The sequence below is a fragment of the Lemur catta genome, chromosome X (genome assembly GCF_020740605.2).
Source record: "Lemur catta isolate mLemCat1 chromosome X, mLemCat1.pri, whole genome shotgun sequence".
Classification (NCBI taxonomy): Eukaryota; Metazoa; Chordata; class Mammalia; order Primates; family Lemuridae; genus Lemur; species Lemur catta.
This window is the reverse complement of record NC_059155.1, coordinates 38,351,596-38,376,546: the sequence shown is the minus strand read 5'-3', so window position 1 is coordinate 38,376,546 and position 24,951 is coordinate 38,351,596. Positions and strand designations below refer to the sequence as shown.

Genomic DNA, 24,951 nt, shown 5'->3' with positions numbered 1-24,951 from the left:
TATCGTTGAAGAGGCAGAAAAGCTTATTTCAGGTTTGGCCTACTTATTCTGCTAAAGCTAAGGCTGTATTGAAATATAACACTTAATAGTTGGAGGCAGTTCTCAATTTTTTTTCTCTCATAAAATAGAAGGGCTTGTAATGGTTTAGCTATTATGCCATCTGTCTAGACTGGAAGCCAGGTTTTAAAGGTTAACAAATACACATATACACATACGTGCACACACACACACACACACACACACACACACACACACACACACACTCCTCCCAAGGTAGGCTAGCTTTGAGACAGTATATGTGAAGAACTAGGCAGAAAGACAGGTGGGCAGGCCCTAAAGCATTAGAAACTCTTAATTTTAGTTGTAATGTGTACTTCTGGCTTCTAGTTCTTTCTTTAATTTCCTCCACCTGGTGCAGCGCTAAGATAGGTATCAAACCCAGGTACAGAGGAATGGTACATGATTTAATGTATCAATTTAATAAGATATCAGGCTTTGGAAATGCACAATAAATTATATCTAGTTTCCTTCATAAAGGCCCCTCATTTATCAAATACAGTTGATCCTGCAAAGGCTATTTTTTAAAATCAAAGTTTCTACTCTTCTTGTCTTCAGAGAGGAGCTATATGAATATGGAGTGGAGATGCTTTGAATACACCAATCAGCATGGTTGGTGGCTTGGTTGCTTAGTTGACATTACTGGGAAACACTGCTTTGTCTACTGCTGTATAGATTGTGCTGATCAGCCTAGCAGAACTTAAAACAGTTAGTTGCTGGAACCATTCTGATACCAAGTGTGTAAACTCGGCTGGAGTCCCAAGGATAGGAAACAACTTTCTCAGAGTAAACTAGCCAGGCCCTGACAGAACAATGCTTAAAATGCACCACCCTTGTACTAAAAGCCTATCACTCATTCAATCATTTATGTATATTTTATGGTATAGTATTACCACATTAATTTGATCTGATCAATTTACAAATATGTATGCATAAATCACATAAATCAATTGCTTTGTGATATAAAAGCTAAAGAAAAAATTGGACACGGAAGAATTCAGGCTGTAGATAATTACATAATTTATATTTAAAATAATGGTACAATTTGGAAAATTAATTTTTTTAGTTCAAGCTACTGATCTTTTCTATGATTGCAAAAGGAAATAGATAGAAGTAGGGATTAAAATTATGTAGGCTAGTTAAAATGCTGAAGATTCAAATACAGATTTTCTTTAAAAAAAAAACTTATTCAAATTTTAACCTGCTGGTTCACAGGACTTTTTGTCTTCCGCAAGTTGGTATCCCTCAGTACAGGAACAAACCACCTTGTTATCTGCACTCTTTTTACAAAACTGCTTGCATCTGCCATTCTTAATGTTGCATGATGCATCTAAAAGGAAGCAAAATCAACAGTCATAGCACCATTTAATATGCATTTCTAAAAAGTACGTGAAACTATTGGCTCATGTATGGGTCAAATACAAGCTGGGGGCATTCATGGAGAGAAAAATTGGGAGCCTTGAGCTAAGAGTGGAAAGAAAGGCAGAATAAAATTCTCAATAAGGCATAAAAATGGTGGTAGCACTATATTTGATTTGATATAAAACTAAATGTTTGGGTATTCTCCTTTCACTAAATCATGGGCTGCAATAAAAAAATCCCTATGTGTTAAAACAATATATATTCAGAAAAATACACAGAACTTCAGTATGAGTGTTCATAAAGAAAATCCACCTGTTTAAATGCTAAACTGATCAATACATAGCACATTATCAACACCCCAGAAGTTCTTTTAATTCCCCTCCCAATCATTCTATCCTATCTCCTTTTCATAGGTTACTATTATTCAGACTTCTAACACACTGAATGGTTTTGCCAGTTCATGAACTTCATATAAGTAGAAGCTCACAATATGTACTCTTCTGTGTCTTTCATTTAACATTTTGTCTGTGAGATTCATCCATGCTGTTTTGTATAGCAGTAGTTTATCTACATTGCTGTGTAGTATTCCATTGTATTAACATTACAACTTTTATTCACCCATTCTACTATTGATGTATATTTCAGTTGTTTCCAGTTTTGGGCTCTTATGTATAGTTCTGTAATGAACATTCTTGTTCATATCTTTGAGTAACATGAGCACATAAGCCTGCATTGTTACTGGATTTATACTTATGAGTAGAATTATTGGATCATATGTTCAGGTATAGTACATACTGCCAAGCAGTTTTCTAAAATGATTGTACAAATTTAAATTCCCTCCGCCAGTGTATGAGAGTTTCAGTTATTAGATACACGTATTACAGATATCTTGTCTTACTCTGAGATTTGCCTTTTTATTCTAAATAGTGTCATTTACTGAATAGGGGTTCTTAGTTTTAATATAGTCCACTTTATCAATGTTTTCCTTTATGGTGAATACTTTTTATATTCTGTTTAGGAAATGTTTGCTTACCCCAAGGTCCTGAATATAAAAAATTTATTGTTTTATGTTTCATATTTATATCTTTAGTACACTTGGAATTGACTATGGTATATGGTGTGAGGTAGATATCTAGATGCATTTTTCCCTATATGAATATCTAATTGATCCATCACTATTTACTGAAAATACCAAGCATTTCCCACTCTACTGCAGTGACACCTCTGTTATAAATCAAGTCTCCATATATGTGCAAGTGTGTTTCTGAACATTTTATAGTGTTCCATTTATCTATTTGTCTATCCTTGTGTCAATACTATACTGTTTTCATTAATGTAACTCTATAATAAGTCTTGATATCTGGTAATGTAAGTACTACAATTTTGTTCTTCCTCAAAACTGTCTTGGCTATCCTCGGCCCTTTGCATTTCCATATACATTTTAGAATTAGCTTATCCTTCCCCTTCACCACCAAAAAAAAAAGCATGCTAGGGGTTTTGATTGGTATTGCATTGAATCCATTAGGAAAGAATTGATATATTTACTATATTGTATTCTTCAATCTATGAACATGGCCTATCCATTCATTTATTTAGTTCTTCCTTAATTTTTCTCAATAATGTCTCATGTTTTTGTGTAGAGTTCTTGACATCTTTTTTTACTTTTATTCCTAAGCATTTAATTTTTTATGCTATTGCAAAAATCATTTTCTAATTGTTGCTGGTATATAGATATTTAATTGATATTTGTATGTCAATTTTATATCGTTACCTTTCTATAGTTATTTATTTATTCCAATTGTTTAGGTACTTTTGGTTTTCTTATGTAGACTCATTTTTCTGAAAGTTACAGTTTTACTTATTTTTTCAATGAACAAAAAGAGGAACAACAATCCCATAATCTCATATAGATATTGCCTCTCTATACTGAAGTGTATTCTCTATTGCTTAGTTATTCTAGAAGTTGCTTGGCTTCCAGAGCTAGATAGTTTAACAAATTACTTACAGAAGTATAACAGAATTGGAGATCTTTAGAAATTACAGTGTTGGAGAGTCCATTAGGGCCAAAGAACAACTTGAAGCTGGCTGAGATGGGTATGTATCAAACATAAGAGAATGAAATAGGGTCCTTAAAGGTAGCTAAAGGCCAAAGACATTATATGTTGTTGGTGCTAAGCATTCCAGTGGCCCATATTTTCTTTATTCTCCTATGCAATCTCCGTTATTAATATAACACATTTTTTTGTCCTTTGAAATGCTTTTCATCTTGGATTCTATTTTGTCTGACATTAATATTGCTTTGCTAGTTTCTTTTTGTTAGCATTTACCTGATAGTTCTTTTTACATTCCTTTATTTTAGGCTCCTGGTATAATTTTATTTTAGGTATCTCTTTTGTCAACAGTATACAAATTAGATTTCTAACTCCAAACTGAAAGTTGTCATTAACAGATTAGTTTAACCTCAATTCACTTTAATTGTGATTCCTGATATATATGGCTCATTCCTGCCATCTTATTTTGTATTTTCTAATTACTGTGCTTTCCCTTTGTTTCACCTATTCAATCTCAATAACAAGAAGTAGCATGGTTCAGGCCTTGCTAGCTGAGATCTGCTGAGTTAAGAGAAACAAATAGGCTCTGCCCTTGGGCCTATTTCTGTCTGGAGAGCAGCACAATGAATGTAAGATACCTTCCACCTTATTATCTAGGTGCTCGATAAAAGTATGACTCTCAATAGAAATGCTCAGTTGTTAGTGCAATTATAACATGGAAAATTTGAAACAAGTATTAGATATCTCCTATGCACCACCTTCATTTCTCTCAGCCTCACCTGTGTCTTTTTCCAGCACTGTGGTGATCAGCTCTATGTGGACTTTGGTGGACCTCATACAGGTGTAGCCTTGACTTGCCTTGGCTTACATCTGCACTATGTGCCTTAACTTCTCGCCTTGGGGCTTCCACGTTGATGCTGAGGCATGGGATGTCATATGACTGTCTGAGTTTCAAGCATGCCCAGCCAGGAAATGTAGGGGAGTTAATGCCCCGTAGACTGAACTTTTGACCAATGGAAGACAGATACTGATGGACAAATTCTTTCACCTCTTCTTCCCTCTCAGGTGTACTGTCCTGCAGCCAGTTCATATGACTTCTTGGATACAGTCCCAGGAAATCAAGCAATCACTTGCAGTTACAAGCAAGTAGTTTGATAACTCATCCTCCCGTTGGCTCTCCTTTTTTCACTGCCACTCTCTCCTGTCCCTTACTCTTGTGCCTAGGATTGCACACCCTAAGAAATAAGCGTGTGTCACAGGGTCTTTTTTTTCTGGTGGAATGTAGGCTAACAGAGTGTGTGGTTTTTAAGTATAAAAGGAATTTTCGAGTGACAAATCTAAATAACTTTTAAATCCTATTTTATATGTGCTGGCATAGGCTAAAGTAATAATTAGCTCTTACTCCTTACTGATACTTCAGGAAATAAGGGGAGGCAAATAAACTGTTGCCAGGTGGACAAAGAAACCAGCCTGAACTTTAACCTTTTTTTTTTTTTTACCAATAATCCATTAAGTACATGATTGAAAAAAGATAACACTTGGTCCTTTTAATTAATTTATTTAGGACCTTTCTCCTCACTAACAGTGATAACATCCCTGGCTTTCTTCATGTTACTAGCTATGATTTTGTTCCTACAAAGCAACACTAAAGTGTTCTGCCAAATCAAATACCACCTGTAGAAAGTGTTCAGTCAATATGAGATTGTGATAAGTTAACAGAGGTGGGTGGTAAGTGCAGTCTGGTTTTGTCCAGGGCATGCACAGTGGGAATAGGTAAACTCAGTGGGGTTTTCCCAATTTTGATTCTGTGTCCTTGGCTAAGTAACCAGCCCTTTCTATCATTTTCCTCATCTGTTATTGCCCTTGATGGCCCAGTGTATTGCTTCTGCTGTTGATCTTTGTCTTGGTTTGTGCTTATGGTGGGAAATATTGCTGCCTAATCAGTAATATTTTGCCCTCAGGTAAAAGGCTCAAGTTTCTAGAAATAGAATAACAGCACAAGGAATCCAGGGGAGAGGTCTGTAGAGCAGGACCTGAGGAACAGTCTGAATGGGACTCATTCATCAATTATTGAACATTTAGATGTCAGGCACTATATTGGGTATGGGTTCTCTCCCTGGTCCTGAAGCTGGCCTCGGTGCCTAGCGTATCTGTTGAAGAACTCTCAAAGCATCTGTTCTTCTTCCATGTTAGCACAAATACTATTTCTAATTCCCTTCATGCCTACTACAGATGTTATCATGTTCTGCTTTATTTTACTATGCTTTCATCTTTCCTGATCTATCCACTGATGTGGCAACTGGCGCTTGGAAGAAAGATGTTCTATCTAACAAGTTTACTGCAAAATATGCTGTTTTTCAGCTAAATTCAACATAGTTCCATTTTTCCCCACTTCACAGAAATACATAGTAACTAAGACAGTAGTGTCTGTGAAGTGCTGGAAAAATGAAAAAAAAAAAGTATTTGTGTGCCTGTGGTTTTTTATGCTACCTTGCTGTAGGGAAATGGCTCCTGTACTCTTAGAAAGGGCAAGAATGACCAAATTCTTTCAGACCTTAATCTCTCTGAAAGAGATTCAGATTTGATGTGCAGCTGTAGATAGATATATAAAGGTCTTATTGTAGCCAAAGGGATCCAATAGTCAATTAATTGTTATTCTTCTAACTAGGAAAAGTGCCCTGAATGTTTGCATCTCTTTCCTCTAAGGAAGAGCCTGATGAATAAGGGAAAAAGAAAACAAAAAAGTCTTATCAATGGAAATTTCCTTTCCTTTTCCAAAACAATGTCAGACAAGAGACTTGGAGCCCAGATACCATATAAACTGTGCTATCTAGTAGCTTTTGAAATGATTATTTATTTTGGTTTGAAGCAAAAAGCTTAAACGGGAGTTTGTGTATGCTTTTGCTGTTGCTTTCCTCTAGTGTCTGAGATAAAGAGCTTTTTGAGGAAATTCTCATTTTGTTTCTGAACTAACTGAGCTGAAAAGATTTTTCTAAACGTTGATCAGATTGACTGGGTGAGATCAATATTCCCTAGAGGCTAGGCATGGTGGTGGCTGCAGTGCAACTGCACAGCCCTGACCTAACCAAGATGTGGGAACCTGAGAGAGTATTGGTGATGGTGCCAGTTGTAGATTTAGCATTTTTGCTGTGTGGATCATCACCACATACTTAGTAAACTCTGTTATAGAAGTTTTGTGCTTATGTTTACATTCCTCAAGGCTATTCTCTCCCTCCATTTAAAACATCTTCACTTTTAAACTAGATAAAGAAATTTATGTTCTTGATTATAGTCTACTGCAACATGCCCTTCAGTCATAACTGAGACTAATTGAGTTATTCATTCCCTCAGCTCCAACAGTTATGTTATTTAAGGTGATAATGAGTAACTACTCCAAAGATTTCTGTAGGTTTCCATTATAGCAAGATCAAATTTATCCAGGTATATCTGAATGTGAAATTATAACCTTTCAGATGAAAGTAGCACATCAGAGATATTGAACCAATTAAAACACCCTCAGGAACAATAATCCAGGTATTGGTTTGTCCCCCTGCTGGGAAACCCAAGGGAATGGGGGTCCAAGCAAGGTGTGCTAGTTCATCCACCTGCATTCACTCTTTTCTTTCTTTTCTTTCTTTTGCCCTGTCACCATTTCCTTTTCTTACTTCTAAGATCTTTTAGAGCTCAAAGGAAGATGATCAATGAAGTTTTCTTTAGTACTGAAAGGTTTCTGAACAGTATTACTGGTGACACTGTTTCCTTTTTCAGTAGGACAAGTGCAGCTGCTACATTTCATTTCATTTTATGCCTTTTTCATCTGTCAGATGGATTCCTATAAGACCTTAATAGAGTCCTGCTAATTTTCTACTCTTTGTCCTTAGTCATGTAGCCTGTGTTGTTAAATTCTTTCCCTAGGATTACATCTCTATTCTTCTGGAGTTTCAGAGTAAAAAGAGAATCCCTCATTAGCACCGTGTGCTTTTCACAGTCACAATACCAGTAATATTGCGTCTGGAGGTAATAAACAAGTAGAGAAAGGACTTTGGGGTTTACTGCTCCAATTACCAAAACCCCAGAAAAAAATATTCTGCCTTATGAGAAGAAAAGGTACACAATGCTCTCATGTTTGCTATGGAACTCTTTTGATGTAATAAATATAGTCAAATTCAAAAATGATCTCCAATTTTTGCCAACAAATTTAACATGTGAAGTGGTTTGTATGTGTGAACAAGTTCCTATTATGTGGGATAATTGGTCTGTCATACCCCAATTCTATACTTACTTGACTTCCACTACCTATGTTGACAGCAATTTATTAATGAGTTCAAACAATTTTATGGGTTCAGTGTTCTCTGAGTTTTGAGTACAGTACTTAGAAGCATGGGTTTTGGTCAAACAGAAGTTCAGGTCCTGGCTAAACCATTTATGTCTCTGTGATTTTGAGCTGTTGGAGCTGCACAGGATGGGAATAATGAGGCTGACTGAATATGGTTGTATTAGGATTAATAAGTAAAGTGAGTGGAACATCATTACCACTTAATATTAGCTACCAAATATTGTTAATTGATTTTAATATAGTTTCTTGAACTCATATTCTCAAAACTATGACTACAGATGAAGGGAATGTTTTTCAGCTTTGAAAGTATATGTTTTAAGAGAAAATTGTGATACATCAATATTGGATTTTCTAATTTCAATTGGTTTCAAAGGGAAACTTTAAACTGTGAGTAATCAAAAAATAGTTACTTACCTAATTCACAGTTCTTTCCTTCAAATCCAAGTCGACACCAGCATTCATAGGAATTAATGTCATCCTTGCAACTGCCACCATTTAAACACGGATTGGACTCACACTGATCTCCATCTTTGAGGTAGGTTAAAAATTGAATTAGCAGATACACAGCTTAGAATGCCTAGTCCTCACCTGCACAGACTTATGGGGATGGAACAGATTTTAGGGCCAGAGTAGAACTACTGACATGAGAATCAGCTGCCTATAAGCATGTGATGCTCCTGTCTTCCTGAGTTTCTAAAAGCCACCCAAGCAAAGGTTTCTAGGCTACCACTATCCTAAGCAATTGCCCCAAGGAAGGCATGTACATAGTTTATGTAATCCAAGGGAAGAGGGAGAAGAACATTTTTTGCATTGAAATGTCAGTATATTGCATAGAAATATCAGCATAGGGTGAGAAATATTTTCAATCCTTCCTTATAAAATAATGGCAGAGTTAATTCTAAATCAAATTGAATTACTTCAACAAGTATTATCTGTATGTCATATAAGGCCTGCTCTTTTACAGGTGTTGCAGACCAAGTTGAACTAGATAATATATGGTGTTTCTACTCTAGGAGCTGGCAGTCTAGGCATGGAGCAAATGTACCCACTTCCTTATATTGTCATTTAACTTTGAAGTGTGGTATGTAGTAATGCTCTAAGACAATAGAAAAGATGCCAGGAGCATCTGTTCCTGCTTAGAGATAGTCTACGGTCTACAAGTTAGGTTCCCAATGGTCTAGGTAAAGTGAGAAAACAACATTCAATATATCATAAAGAATTTAAAAAGATTCTACAGGGTGCTTTATCATGTATAGATTGGCTATGTTTTCATTCTACCTTTCCCGGAGTTTCTATATTTACAGAGGTCTTGAAAGCCTTTGAAGATACCGGTGTTAAGAAAACAGGAGGAAGAAATAGGCAAGAGGGGAAGGGTCAGGATGAGAAGGGAACCTTTAAGTCTGGTTTCTTAGTGCTCTGCCTCAATCTATGCTTCTAAGGAAGCTTCAGGAGAAAAGGATGAATAGAACTGGAAGGGAGACTGGTACACACTTTGAGCTAAGAAAAATAGCCCTGAAGAAAAATTGGACCTGGATCAGTAAGACTCAATATCCGAGAAACAAAAGAGCAAGAGATAAAGATAACAATAAGAATCAAAGTATGAGAGAAAAGGAGGAAATCAAGGAGACATTTCTAATTGCCAGTCAGACTTTAGAGCAAAACTCCCTGACATCTACTGCATAGACCCCTGCCTGTTCTCCCTCCTCTCTGTGAGAAGCATGTATCTAGGTCCCATTGACTAAGGGACTAGAATCCCTTCCTCAGAAATAGTCCCTCTCTGGAAAATCTGCTTACTGTAAAAATTAGACCTTGTCTCCTTTGCCCCTTGATCCAGTGTGCTTTTGCACAGATACTTCAATTTGTTCCAATTCTATGAAAACAAAATACGTTATCTCTGGTTTATTATTATTGATGTTCAGGACTGGTCTAAAAAACGAGCTACAGTTGCACTTTATATTATAGACCAACAATTCTGAATTATTTAGGATGTTTCACTGAAAGGGTCTGGGCTTTCAGCCAGCTACACAGGAACTCATTTGCTGAGACATATTGTTAAAATGAGGGTCATTTTATCCTGCATTTAGTCCTCCTTTGGGTTCTTGTCCAGGTGTACTTTGGGCTGAGGCAAAGCCGTAGACAGTTGGGGTCAAAGACAACAAGAGACAAGACCTTGCCAAATGAGAGAGTACTGTTTAAGACTACTAGGCTCCTGTTTCATGAATAACTGCCTTTAGATTTGAAGGCCTTGAGGTATAATAGCGAAAGCAAGGGGGTGGGCAGTGGAGAGCTTGGGTTCTTCTGGACTTCATGACTCCTCATCTGGGTGACCCTTGGCAAGTCCCTTAACCTCTCTAAGCCTCAGTTTCCTCCTTTGTGAAATGGTGTTAATAATGCCTTTCTCACAGACATGGTGTGAGGGTTAAATGTGATAGGCATTCTGTAAACTACAAAGTGCTTGACAGGTGCTAGTTAATGTGGTTGGGCGATCATTTTTCTTCAACCAAGCTCTTTATGTGGTGAGCTGATGTTACAGAGTAGCACAGCAGTGAGGAGCCTGGGTGCCTGCTAGGTATGAGAAATAGCATAGGCTACTTTTTATTTTCTGAGACAGGGTCTTGCTCTGTCACCCTGGGTAGAGTGCAGTGGTGTCATCATAGCTCACTGCAATCACAAACTCCTGGGTTTAAGTGATCCTCCTGCCTCAGCCTCCTGAGTAGCTGGGACTGCAGGCATGTGCCACCATGCCCGGATAATTTTTCTATTTTTTGTAGAGATGGTTCTTGCTCTTGCTCAGGCTGGTCTTGAACTCCTGGCCTCAAGCAATGCTCCTTCCTAGGCCTCCCAGAGTGCTAGGATTACAGGCGTGAGCCACTGCGCCCTGCCCATAGGCTACTTTTGCAGTGATTAGGAATCCCAACTATAAGTGAAAAGAGGCATGAAGTTTGTTTGTTTTTGTTGTTTTATTTTTTGTTTGCCAAAGCAGTAGTGACAGAATCATGCCCTTGATATTCCCCAGTATCATCTATACCTGAGGTCTAGCAAACAATGCACCTGTGTGACTTAGAAGGCAGAGGCCCAACTTCAAAATACTCTGCTAGGGATGGGAGTGGGCAATGAAGGGATCATAGGAGTTTAAATACAGCCAGGAATATATATATATTTTGAAAAGTAGACATTGATTTGCTTTTAGAGATAAGTCACAGGATTCAAAGTTTTAAATTCAGTGGGAATAGAGAGTAAAAAGACTTGTTTGGACTAGCTTTAGGAGATACCTCAGTAGAAATTGTTATGGTAGCATTTATCACCAAGAACAAAAAAAGGCAGGTAAAGCCATATAAGAGTGAACCTTATTTTCTCTCATGCCTTAAAACAGTAGTGGAGGAATTATGAGTTATGAGGATAAGACAATGACTAATAGTGTCTCCAGAGCAGAAACTTGTAAAAAATAGAGTTGGATCTCTAACTGGTGGAATTTGGTGAATTTGGTGTCCAGGTTAATTTGTTTCTATCCATACAGATGGTCTTAGGTAAATCAATCTCTGAAACTTATGCTCCTTCAAAATCCTACTGCTAGATTTTAAATGAGTGTAGTTTTAAAACTAGTTGTCATTAAAGTTTTGAATTTTCTTCCTTTTGGTCAGTTAATTGGACAAATATTTACTGAGTCCCTCTGTTTCAGATATTGGTCTAGGTGTTAGGAATATATCAAAAAACAAAAAAATCGAATATCTCTGCTAACATGAAGCTTGCATTCTAGTAGAGTAGGAAAAATAAATGACAAATAGTATAAGAAAATGATATGCTACATTAAGTGGTGAAAAGTGCTATTAAAAATAGAACAGAGCATGAGTGTCTAGAGTGGTGGGGCTACTGGTAGGCAGGTTGGAATATTAATAGATGATCAAGGTGGGCCTCACTGAGATGGTAACATTTGGGTGAAGGCCTGAAGGAGGTGGGGGAACCAGCCCAGGGGAAGCTGGGAACAACCAGATAAAGCCTGTAAAATGGAAGCATTCCTAGAGTGTGTAAGGAGCAACAGGAAGGCCAGGATGGCTGGAGCCCAGTGTGTGAAGAGGAGCATCTTAGGAGAGGAGGTGAGAAGGGCAATGTGAAGGGTGGGGAAGGACAATCATGGAAGACCTTGTCAGCCATCTAAAAGAGGAGAACTTGGAAACAGTAAACATTTAAGTCAATCATCATTCTCTGATTCCTTACTTAGGATTGCAAACTCTCATTAGGTCCTAAGATACAGTCATTTCAGTTTCTTCCTTCCAGCTTCATGGAGTGGAACAATGTTCTTTGTGAAGCCCTAGGGAGGAGCAAGCTTAACTGCCAGCTGATAGCTCCCACACTAGCCTAAAACTGTAGTATATCACCATTCAATCTTAGGTTAAAGGGTTGGATGGATCTGAGTCCTTTTGACAGACTTTAATATATTGTCTATTTATACAGAGAAAAATACAAATTCTTGAATGTTTCATGTATTAGCTAGAGGATAAAATGAATTGCTTACCAACATACTGCTTCCAAAATTCAGTCTATAAAGAAAAAAAATGAGAAGTTAATGGTAGCATCTAAAGTGTTTTGGTGTTGATTTCTTCTCTTTTGTAACATTTATAATACACATATATGTGTGGGATATTTTAAAATTCCAAAGAGAAGTATCTTTTTTTAAAGGTTTTATGTTCTTTTCTCTCTTTCTGAAGGACATTATATAGAAATACTCACCGTTCTTTCAGTGTTTTCAAAAACTTCTCGTGCTTCTTCAAAACTACACTTTTCTTCTATACATTCTCTTTCAAGGTTCCCTCGAACAAACTCTTCCAATTTACCTGAATTATACCTCTTTGGCCGACTCAGAATTTTGTTGGCATTTTCACGATCAAGAAAAACTGAAATTTAAAAGAGCTATACTTTAGGAAAAAGAAAACATCATCAAAATTAAATACATCTCTTAAGAAAGGCTTTGTTTTTAATCCAAGTAATCCCAAAGCCAATTTCTCTTTGGGGCATGGAGCCAAAATCTGTGATGTTTCCACAGTACTGTATGCACATGGAGATTTAGGAATTAAAATTCAATTTTACTTTTAGTCAGGAGAGTTCTAGTGATAAAAGGTCAGATTTTCAATCGTATTTGAATTTACTTTGGATGCAAAAGAAAGTTCTCAAATAAGCAGTTAACTTCACACTTTGTCATCACTTGAAAATAGCTCATTGCAGATCCTTGCAAGGTGATCCATCACCCTGGCTGGGCTGTGTTTTCAGAATGCAGTTGCCCAAATGACTTTGCAATAAATGTCTCCTGAAGAACAGACATTCAGGCAACTGTGGTCCCGCTGTAAATGTGACTCCAGTGTCTCTCACTGGATGTTAAATAAAAACCACTGCATTAATTTTTTTTTTATTTTTAGACCCAGAACACCTTCAGTTGGCATGTGTTATAGGAATTCCAATGATTTAAGCATTTCTCAGGAATTCAGGATGTAGTTTATTTTAGCTATGATTGCCTAGTCTGTAGGGACGCTCCTGAACTGTGGAAGGTTGAGGTCTCCATCTGAATTCTCTTCCTTCTTCTCTCTCTCCCCTGTCTCTGTCTCTCTCTCTACATATACAGTCACACAGTCATGTGCCTCCGCATAACAATGTTTCAGTCAACAGTGGACTTCATATACGATGGTGGTCCCATAAAATTATAATACTGTATTTTCACTGTACTTTTTCTATGTTTAGATATATTTAGATACACAAATACTTACCATTGTGTTACAGTTGCCTACAGTACCCAGTACTCAGTACAGTAACATGCTGTACAGGTTTGTAGCCTAGGAGCAAATAGGCTTTCCCATATAGCTTAGATGTGCAGTAGGCTAGAGTATCTAGGTTTATGAAGTACACTTTATGATGTTTGCACAATGATGAAATGACCTAACAATGCATTTCTCAGAATGTATACCAGTTAAGCTATGCATGACTGTAAACACACCCATGTATATCTTTATGTGTATATATATATTTTATATATATGTATAATTAATAAGAGGAACTCAAGAAGTTGCCTGGGTTGTTCCTTTCTTCAATGGACTGACAATGTATCTGAGGCCATCTCAACAGGACCAAGTGCTTATAAGATAAACTTTCCAAGGCATTTGGGACTACTCTCTCATTAACTAAAAAAAAAAATGAACTAAACTTTATTTCCTTATTTTCATTGCAGCTGTTCATTTTATGGAGTGTTCTAGTCCCTCAATATCCCTGCTTTTCTCTTGTTCTGTGAGTCTCCTTTGAGCTCACTTTTTCCTGAATTTAGCTAAACTTTTTCTCTTCAACTCTTCACTTGTCAACTTTCTCAATTCCCTTCACCCCTTTGCAATGCTGTGCCTACTCTGCAGTCCCAACCTCCAGATCAGTGCTGCCATCTGCCTGCCTTCTTCTCTTCCCAGATGGCCCAGCACCATGGGGGGCATCACCAAGCTACAGATAGGTGCCACCACATATTGATGCCTCCCAACCTCCATCAGGCCCGCCTCTCTCCTTGGCAACTCATGACTTGGCCCTGGGCACTCCTAAATAGCATCCATATCTGCATCCATTTACAGTTGTCCCTCGGTATCTGCAGAAGATAGGTTGTAGGATCCCCTGTGGATACCAAAATCTGCAGATGCTCAAGTCTGTGATATAAAATGGCATAGTATTTGCATATAACCTATACTTATCCTATTGTATACTTCAATTGTCTCTAGGTTACTTATAGTGGCTAACACAATGTAAATAGTTGTTATACTATATCATTTAGGGAATAATAGCAAGAAAAAAAAAGGTCTGTACATGTTTAGTACAGACACAACCATCCATTTTTTCCCCTGAATATTTTCAATTCATAGTTGCTTGATTCTGTGGATACAGAACACATGGACAGGGAGGGCCAACCGCACAGTGTGTTTGAGTGAAAAAGCAGGGTTTAGAATCGGGTCAGACAGACCTGGGTGGTTTGAATCACATATCTGCCTCCTATTGACTGTGTAACACTGGACAAGTCACATAAACTCTGAACCTTACCTTTGTCAAATGTAAAATGAGTATAACAGTAGTGTAATAAGAATATCTACCTCAGTGTTGTTGACAGGATTAGTGAGATAATGTGTAGGCTGGCATATGCTGGTTGTCTCTCTTTCTCCCTACTCCTCTCATGCTGGCTTTACTTTCTTTATAATTTTCTCAATTTTCTTTAGCTCCTTGATGTAATTTTGTGCAGCTCTTTACTTTCATACTCCCATTCATATAATGAAATGACTATTGTCACAGTCAGCAATGACCTCCTAAAGGATGATTTTGAGTTTAGTATTTACTGACTGTGCTAAATCATTTCCTCATTTCCAATTGTTGATCTCTGCCTTTTCAGTAAACTCTTTGCATGAAACCACTTTGTTCTGGTTCTCCTCTTGGCTGTAACTCTTTGTTATCTATCCACCACTTGAATCAATTAACTTTCTTCCTCTGCTTGGCCCTGAAATGTCCAGGGTTCTCCTGGGCACCAGCCTCAGTCTTTTCCCTCTTCACTCCACACAGGCTTGCCAGGGCTGGGACTAAAATGAGGTAAACAAGACGTCTAGGGCACAGTATTAAGGGGTTCTCACTCTCAAGGTATGCAAGTACATTTATGCCCTATGGGCCTTGCTCACTACACCCAAGTCTGGCTCTGACCCTTTCAACAAAATTTACTGAGCATTCAACCACTACTGCCAGGCACTGTACTAGGTGTCAAAACATCCATACTCACTCTCTGGATGCTCACGCACACATGGCTGTAACTATTGTTCATACAACACCGAGTCCCAAATACCCACCTCTAGGCAGATATATCTTCTGAATTTCACATAATTTTTCCAGCTCTCTAACTGTCCACTGTAATGTGGCCAGCGATAGCTGATGTTTATGTAATGCTTATGTTGTGCTGGACAGTGTGCTCAGTACTTTCCATCCATGATCTCACTTCATCCTCACAAGAGTCCCATGAGGTAGGTAGGCACTGTCACCTCATTTTTGTAAATAAGGAAAACTGAGGTTCAGAGAGGCTCAACACTTTGCTCAAGGTAACATGCTAAAATATCAGAGCCATGATTTAGACTCTGGCAGTCAGACTAAAGGGCCCACCCTCTTAGCTACTATGCTGTGTCTCATAATCACATCAAACTCAAAATGCTCAAGACATACTCTGTATGCTTCCCCTTCGATACCCAGATGCTTATTAAGTCAGGTCATTTCTACTTCCTTAATATCATTTGAATTCCCCTTTTCTCTGTCCAGCTACTGTCTAGGTTCTGGCCCTTGTATCTGCCCTGGATGATTGCAATAGTAGCCTCAGAACTGCTCTACCCTAGTCTTGGCACCACCCTCATCAGTTCATCAGAGTGCTGCCAGACTGAGCATCCTAAATCAGCCAGCAGTGGTACTTCTTATGTTTATACTTCCAATACCTCCACATTGCATTTTACTGTCCAATCTCCTTAGTTTAGGACCTTTATTATCTGTTGACCCAGCCCTGCCTAGTTCTCCTGCCTTACTTGTCATAGTCAATATTCAAACTATACAGAACTCATGAAGTACCTTACAGTCTTGTCAATCTGGATCTTTGCACATGAGTGATCCTCTCTGCATAAAATGCCTTAGATCCGACTTTTAAGGAGAGTGAACTCCTACTCATCTTTCAAGACCCACCTCAAAATACCATCAAGTGTTTCGCCATTTAATGTATTCCTTTCTCTATGACCCATTAGCACCTAGTATACATTTTATCACATTATATTGAAATTTCTCACCTGACCTTATGGTGTTTTAGGTCAAGGAAGGAATTTGGTTTATCCCCATGTCCCTAGTACCCTGCCGCAGTACCTGGCACCATACTAGTAACTCAGTATTGTCTGAACGAATGGAAGACAGCTTTGATCCATGCACTTTACAAAACTGAATTGGTTTTACAGAACAGTTTTGATTTCAAAATTCCAAATTGATGTCTAATACCTAAGAGCAGCAGCCATGAAAATTCAGCATCTCAGCAAGTCACTCCTTTTAGATACCAATGACAGTTTAATAACAAGAGAGTGCTGCATCAATACTATCCATCCTTAAGGAAATTCCTCTGGCCCTTTCCTCAAGGACCTATTATGGTGGACTATAATGGCTCCAGAATCACACTGCCTTTCTCCTTAGTATTATCTGGGGGTCATATATTTAACCTCCCTTCATGTTTATCTCTAGTCATTATTTCCCCAGCTCTGAAATCCTAGCTCCTCTTTCTTTGTATCTATCCTTTTTCTAATATCTGAGGTCTTCCGGGGGGCAGCAGCCCTCTTGTAACCTTCATCACCTCACCACTTATCTCTAAGAAAAGGTTTGGATTTTTTGTTCTCCCAGATATCACACTGATGAGTTATGTCTAATGACATTGCTTTATGTCTTGCTTTGTGAGTTTTCCAACAAATTTTCTTTATCCCTCGACTCTACCCACTTTGATAGTTTAACCTCTGTATTCTCGCATCATTATTTTAGCATTTCAGTCTGATTCTACAGCTGACATCATGTCTGGAGTGGAAACCACAGGGCCAGTCTGCTTTCTGGGGACGCTTAGGGTTGGCACCCCTGATCCTGGTACTGTCAGCTACTAGATTTGATTTGAGAAGGTTGACAAGTGAGTGTGATACATGCTTCCTGTGAGAACATGCTGTTTGTCCAAATGGGATAATTTCTTCCCTGTGTGCCTTCCTCTGGGGAGTATATAAAGTCTGTAGTTGTGAAAAAACAAAATGATATAAGTTGCATTAACTAAGGCCTTACTCTTTGCATCAATTCTTGGACTTGCTTTTCTCCCCTAGGGAGCGCAACTAAGCATTGTGTTTCTCCAAATAGCGACTCTAAGATGTTTAGAATAGAGACAAAATGATTTTTTTTCCTAATCCATGAAAAACTTTGGTGACAAATAACTACTTACTAATGAATTGTTAATCTTTGGATTTTAACTAAAACTTTAAATTGAAGGTATATAATTTTAAAAATTAGGGACATGCCTCATTATATAGTTCCAAAATTTTGAAATACAACGTGTATCTTAAAATTAGATTTTTTGTGTTAATTAGACCATTGTTTATGGTTTTAATGTTTCCCATTTTGATTTCAAAGTGGTGAGTCAGAAAAATCCAAAAATATATAGTTAATTTTTCCTGCATATTCTGTTGTTTCCTTGTTAAAATCTTTTCCCACTTTTAATTTTTTTAATCAAGGAGATGAATGTTTTCTAAGAGGAATTACATGGTCAAATCATAAGCGATTGTCAAATCATAAACTCAATGATATTCATTAAGTAAAAAACACATTATAAGCATTGTAAATCTATTTAGTTTTAAAAATGAGGGAGAAGAAAACCCAGCTACCAGAGACCCAGTACTTACCAACCCGAATGCTGGCTGCTAGAATCTTCAATATTGCTGTCAAATCATGCAATTATTATTTAGTAAAGAAGACAGCACCAGACATTTCTATATCTAAAAGACAAGCATCCTCAATGTATTTTTAAAAGGAAACCAACCTGCACATTCAGCACTGAGTAGATATCCTAAAAGGCAAATGGTGACGAGGCCTGGTGATTCTGCCATGATCGTGTTCAGGCACTGCATAACCTTTGCTAGTAGATTGTGCAAGTGGGAAGGTCGATCAATTGTTCCAAAGTACAAGCTGAGCTGTATTTACTTCTGGGAAATTATATCCATTTCCCTCAGTGGGTCTTTGGACTATTTCTAATGGCCCCTTGGGACAAGTGAAGAGAATGGACAGTGGTCATCATTAAACTTCAACTGCGATTTCATGGGTTTCTGCCACTGTGGCTGATTTGAGGCCAAAGCAGGAAGTGACACATCTTCAGCATGGAGCCAGTCATAGTGGCTACAGTTGCTGTGGCAGCAAAATTCATCAGTGGGACCCATATTATCTTTGTCAGGGAGTACTTATGTCATGTAGTTTAAAGGGAAAAACAGTCGTTTGATCATTCACCTAAAAATACTTAAAAATGAATTTATATACCCCAAGTCACTGGATGAATCCTTTATGCTCTTCCTCATAATCAGTGGTTTACAAACTGTGTTGTGCCATATACGCATATGGTGAAGCACACGGACTCTGTCTCAGAACACATGTATGTATGTATCACACATACATATATATACATATGTACACATATATATTATATATATAGATAAATGTATATTATGATATAATAGTATATGTTAATAAACGATAGCATACCACTTCACATATAATATTAAAAACTCATAAGAGTATACAACCATTTGCCTGTCATTCTTTGTGATATTGTTGTGGTACATTTTACTTCTACATATATTATAAAGCCTATATTACATTGTTATTACTTTTGCTTTAAGTGGTCAGCAATCTCTCAATGAAACTTAAAAATGAGGAAAAGTCTTTTATATTTAGATACATATTTACCATTCTGATACCCCTTATTTCTTTGTGTCAATCCAAGTTTCAATCTATTATCATTTTTCATCACTCTGAAGAATTTCTTCATTAATAATTTCAATAGTGTAGGTCTCATGATAAATTTTCATAGCTTGTGTTTATTTGAAAATATCTCCATTTTATCTTCAGTTTTAAACAGTAATTTGGCTGGATATAGAATTCTAGACTGAGTTTTTTTCTTTCTTTTAGCTCATTAAAGTTGTCATCCTATTATCTTTTGGCATGTGTTGTTTCTGAAGAGAGGGCACTGAATATGATTACTGATTTTCAGTAACATAACTATTACACATTGAGCCAAGGCATTCTTGGGGTTAATTGAGATTCTTGGATCTGTGGTTTGATATTTTTAATATAATTTGGAAAATGTTTGGACCTTCCTAAAATTGTGTTTTGAAATAATTATAGAGTCACAGGAAATTGCAAAAACCAGCCTGTAATCCTAGTACTCAGGGAGGTGGAGATGGGAGGATCCCTTGAGGACAGCAGTTTGAGACCAGCCTGAGGAAGAGTGAGACCCCATCTCTACAAAAAATAGAAAAATTAGCCAGGCATGGTGGCGTTTGCCTGTAGTTCCAACTACTCAGGAGTCTGAGGCAGGAGGATTGCTTGAACCCAGGAGTTTGAGGTTGCAGTGAGCTGGGATGACACCAGTGCACTCTAGCCCAGGTGATAGAGTGAGACCCTGTCTAAAAAAAAAAAAAAAAGAAAAAGTATAGAAGGATCCCACATATCTTTCACTTAGTTGCTCCCAGTGTTCACACCTTACATAACTATAGCACAATATCAATAAACATTGGTATAATATTAATATATGTGCATAATTCTAAGTCATTTTATTACATGTGTAGATTTATGTAACCACCAGTACAATCAATATACGAAACAATTCTGTCACCTAAAAGAACTCCCTTGTGCTACCATGTTACAATCATACTCACCTCCCTTCCCCCAATCATCCCTAACTCCTGGCACCACTAGTCTGTTTTCAGTCTCTACAATGAGAATGCTATGTGAATGGAATCACACAATGTATGACCTTTGAAGATTGACTTGTTTCATTTTCAACATGTGACAACCTAGATAGATTGCCCTTGAGATCAATCTAGGTTGTTACATGTATCAGTAGTTAATTATTTCAAAAAAAATAGTTAATTATTTCAATATTAATTTCACTAGTAATTCCTTTTTATTGCTGAGTAGTATTTCATGGTAAGGATGTAGCACAGTTCGACTATTTACCTACTGAGTGACATTTTGATTGTTTCCAGTTTTTTGCTATTGCAATAATGTCCTATAAATATTCAAGTAGAGGTGTTTGTGTACATGTAAATTTTTAATTTCTCTAGGATAAATGCCCAGGAATGCAATTTCTGGGTATTATGGTAGTTGTATCTTTAGTTTTTTAATAAACTGCCTGACTGTTTACATAAATGGCTGTACCATTTTACATTTCTACCAACAATATATGCGTGATCCAGTTTCTCTGCATCCTTGTCAGCATTTGGTACTATCACTATTTTTTATTTTGGCCATTCTGATAGGTGTGTAGTGATATCTCATTGTGTTTTAAATTCAGATTTCCCTAATGGCTAATGATGTCAATATGTTATCGTTTAAATATTTGTCATCTATCTCTTCAATGAACTGTCTCTTCATGTCTTTTGCCCATTTTCTAATTAGATTATTTCATTCTTTTGCTGTCAAACTTTTAAGATTCTTTATGTATTCTAGATATGAGTCCTTTGTTATATGTATGGTTTGCAAATACTATCTTTAAACCTATAGCTTGTCTTTTTGTCCCCTTAATTAGGTCTTTCACAGAGCAAATTTTTTAGTTTTGACATAGTCCAGTTTATCATTATTTTTTGTTTTATGGATCACATTTAGAACTATTCCACTAACACTAGATCCTAATGTTTTTTTCCTATGTTTTTAATAAATGTTTTATAGTTTGAAGTTTTAGATTTATGCTCATATTCCATTTTGAGTTAATTTTTGTATAAGGTTTAGGTCAAGCTTCATTGTTTTGTGTGTATGAATGTTGAATTCATCCAGTACCATTTGTTAAAAAGACTATTTTTCTTCAATTGAATTGCTCTTACATTTTTTTTTCACAACGCACTTAAGAATATTGTTTTGGATCTATATCCAGGTTCTCTATTTATTCTGTTCCACTGATGTCTGTATTTATCCCTCTGCTACACTGCCATGATTACTGTAGCGATATATTAATAGTTAGCCTTTGTGGTTTCCCCCAACTTTATTCTTCTTTGGTAAGATGGTTATAATTATTCTAAGGTCCTGTACCTTTCCATATAAATTTTAGAATGATCTTATCTGTATCGTAAAAAAAATCTCTTGCTAGGGTTTTGATAGGAATTACATAAAACCTGTATGTCAATTTGGGAGAATTTGATACCTTTAGTGTGTTGAGTTTTCCAATCCAGGAGCACAATATGTATGTTTCTCCACTTATTTAGGTCTTTGATTTTTTTTCACTAATATTCTGTAATTTTCAGCATATATATCCTATACATGTTTTGGTAAGTGATAACTAAGTATTTTATTTTCTCTGGAGTGATTATGAATGCTATTGTGTTTCTTTTTAAGACTTTATATTTTTAGAGCAATTTTAGGTTCACAGCATTATTGAGTAGATAGTGCAGAGATCTCCCATATGCCCCTGTCCCCACATATGCAGAGCCTCCTCCATTATCAACACCCCCCACCAAAGTCACACATTTGTCACAACTGATGAACCTACATTGACACATCATTAACACCCAAAATCCATAGTTTACTTTGGGGTTTACTCTTGGTGTTGTCGATTCGTTGGGTTTGGACAAATGTGTAATGACATGTCTCCACCATTATAGTCCCATACAGAGTAGTTTTACTGCCCTAAAAAATCCTCTGTGCTCCATCTTCCCTCCCCCCAACCTCTGGCAACCACTGAGACCATAGTTTTGCCTTTTCTAGAAAGCCACGTACAGTCCCGTGTCACTTAATGCTGAGGATACATTCTGAGAAATGTGTCATTAGGTGACTTCATCATTGTGTGAATATCATAGAGTGTGCTTACACAAACCTTGATGGTATAGCCTACTATACACCTAAGCTATGTGGTGTAGTCTATTGCTCCTAGGCTACAAACCTATGCAGCATGTTACTGTACTGAATACCATAGGCAACTGTAACACAATGGTCAGTATTTCTGTATCTAAACATAGAAAAAGGTACAGTAAAAATTGAGCATGAAAGATAAAAAATGGTATACCTCTATAGGGCACTTACAGTGACAAGAGCTTGCAGGGCTGGAAGTTGCTCTGGGTGAGTCAATGAGTGAATGTTAAGGCCTAGGACATTACTATAGACTTTATAAACAGTGTATACCTAGGGTACACTAAATTTAAAAAAAATTTTTCCCTCTTTAATAATTAATCTTAGCTTATTGTAACTTTTTTACTTTATAAACTTTAAAATTTTTAAACTTCTTGATTCTTTTGTAGTAATATGTAGATTAAAACACAAATACATAGTACAGCTATACAAAAATATCTTCTTTTTTATATCCTTATTCTATAAGCTTTTTTCTATTTTAAAAGAATTTAATTTTTTCCTAACTTTTTAAAACATTTTTGTTAAAAAACTAAGACACAAACACACACATTAGCCCTGGCCTACACAGGGTCAGGATCATCAATATCACTGTCTTCCCCCTCTACTTCTTGTCTCACTGTAAGGTCTTCAGTGGCAATAACATGAATGGAGCTGTCATCTCCTATGATAACGATGTCTTCTTCTGGAATACTGCCTGAAGGACCTGCCTGAGGCTGTTTTACAGTTAGCTTTTTTCTTCATAAGTAAAAGGAGTACATTATAACAATAAAAAATGCAATATAGAAAATACATAAACCAGTAACATGGTCATTATTATCATTACCAAGTGTTATGTACTACACACAATTGTTTGTGCTATATTTTTATATGACTGGCAGTGCAGTAGGTTTGTTTACACCAGCATCCCCACATGAGTAATATGTTGAACTACAACATTATGATGTCTATGACGTCCTTGGTGATAGGAATTTTTCAGCTCCATTATAATCTTATGGGACCACCATCATATATGTAGTCCATCATTGACCAAAACATTTTTATGTGGTACTTGACTATAGTTGTAATCATATACTCTGTAGCCTTTCCAGATTGGCTTCTTTCACTTAGTAATGTGCTTTTAAATTTTCTCCATTTCTTTTTATGGTTATATAGCGCAATTCGAGGAATTGTTTAATTTCCATGACCTTCTGTGGATTTGAGTGTTTCTCTTGGAATTAATATCTGATTTTATTCCATTGTGGTCTGAGAAGCTACGTGACATAATTTCTATTTTTTTTGAATTTGTTGAGACATGTTTTGGGGCCCAAGACATAATCAATCTTGGAGAATGTTCCATGTGCTGATGAGAAGAATGTATATTCAGTAGTTTTGGGTAAAATGTTCTGTAAATGTCTGTTAGGCACATTTGTTGTAGAGTCCCATTTTAGTTCAGTGTTTCTTTGTTTATTTTCTGCTTGGAGGATTTGTCAAGTTCTGTGAGTAGGGTGTTGAAGTCTCCAGCTATCACGATGCTGCTATTTATCACTTTGTTTAGATCTAGTAGGGTTTGCATTATGAATCTGGGTGCACCTGTGTTATATGCATAAATATTTAGGTTTGTTATGTCTTCTTGTTGAATTGCTCCCTTTACCATTATATAATGACCATCTTTTTTTTTTCTTTACCATTGTTGATTTACAGTCAATTTTATCTGATATGAGAATGGCTACAGTTGCTTTCTTTTGGTTTCAATTTGCATGGAATATTTCTTTTCCCTCCCTTCACCTTGAGTCTGTATGATTTCTTGTGGGTTAGATGTGTTTCCTGGATATAGCAGATACTTGGATTATATTTTTTCATCCTTTCCTCTAGCCTATGTCTTTTTGAGTGGGGCTTTCAGACTGTTAACATTGATTGATAGAATTGATATGTGGGATACTGTTCTGTTCATCCTGTTGGGTAGTACCTTATTGCTTCATTTTACCTTTTGTGCTATTGTTTTATATGAACTCTGAGCTTTAGCTTTTGGGTGGTTTTACACTGGTGGGTGTCTATTGTGCTGAATTGTGTATAATGCAGTTCTGAGTATTTCCTGCATGGCAGGTCTGTCTTGACAAATTCCCTCAGTTTTCACTTGTCTGGAAAAGTCTTTATTTCTTCTTCATATATGAAACTTAGTTTTGCAGGATACAAAATTCTAGGCTTGCAGTTGTTCCATTTAAGAAGACTGAAAATGGGGCCCCATCCCTTCTGGCTTGTAAGGTCTCCATTGAAAAGTGTATAGTTAGGCTGATGGGTTTTCTTTGGGCAGTTACTTGATATTTTTGTCTCATGGCTTGCAGGAGTTCCTCCTTTGTATTGATTTTGGCCAATCTAATGACTATGTTTCTTGTTGATTGCCTCTTTGCAATGATTCTCCCAGGTGTTCACTGAGCTTCTTGTACCTAGGTGTCTAAATCTCTAGCAAGACCAGGGAAGTTTTCTTCAATTATTCCCTCAAATAGGTTTTCTAGCCCT

At 36.9% G+C, this 24,951-nt stretch overlaps 1 protein-coding gene across 1 annotated transcript in view; it reads right to left on the bottom strand.

Moving 5' to 3' along the window:
- Window positions 1-18,561, bottom strand: part of F9 (coagulation factor IX) — a 31,126-nt gene extending 12,565 nt beyond the window's left edge. Inside the window, exons 1-5 of the mRNA XM_045538158.1 lie at window positions 18,386-18,561; window positions 12,535-12,698; window positions 12,320-12,344; window positions 8,221-8,334; window positions 1,259-1,387 (exon numbers count right to left, since the gene is read on the bottom strand). Coding sequence (XP_045394114.1) covers window positions 1,259-1,387; window positions 8,221-8,334; window positions 12,320-12,344; window positions 12,535-12,698; window positions 18,386-18,473 — 520 coding nt within the window. The 5' untranslated portion in view covers window positions 18,474-18,561. The remainder of the gene's footprint in view (window positions 1-1,258; window positions 1,388-8,220; window positions 8,335-12,319; window positions 12,345-12,534; window positions 12,699-18,385) is intronic.
- Between the last annotated feature and the right edge of the window lie 6,390 nt (window positions 18,562-24,951).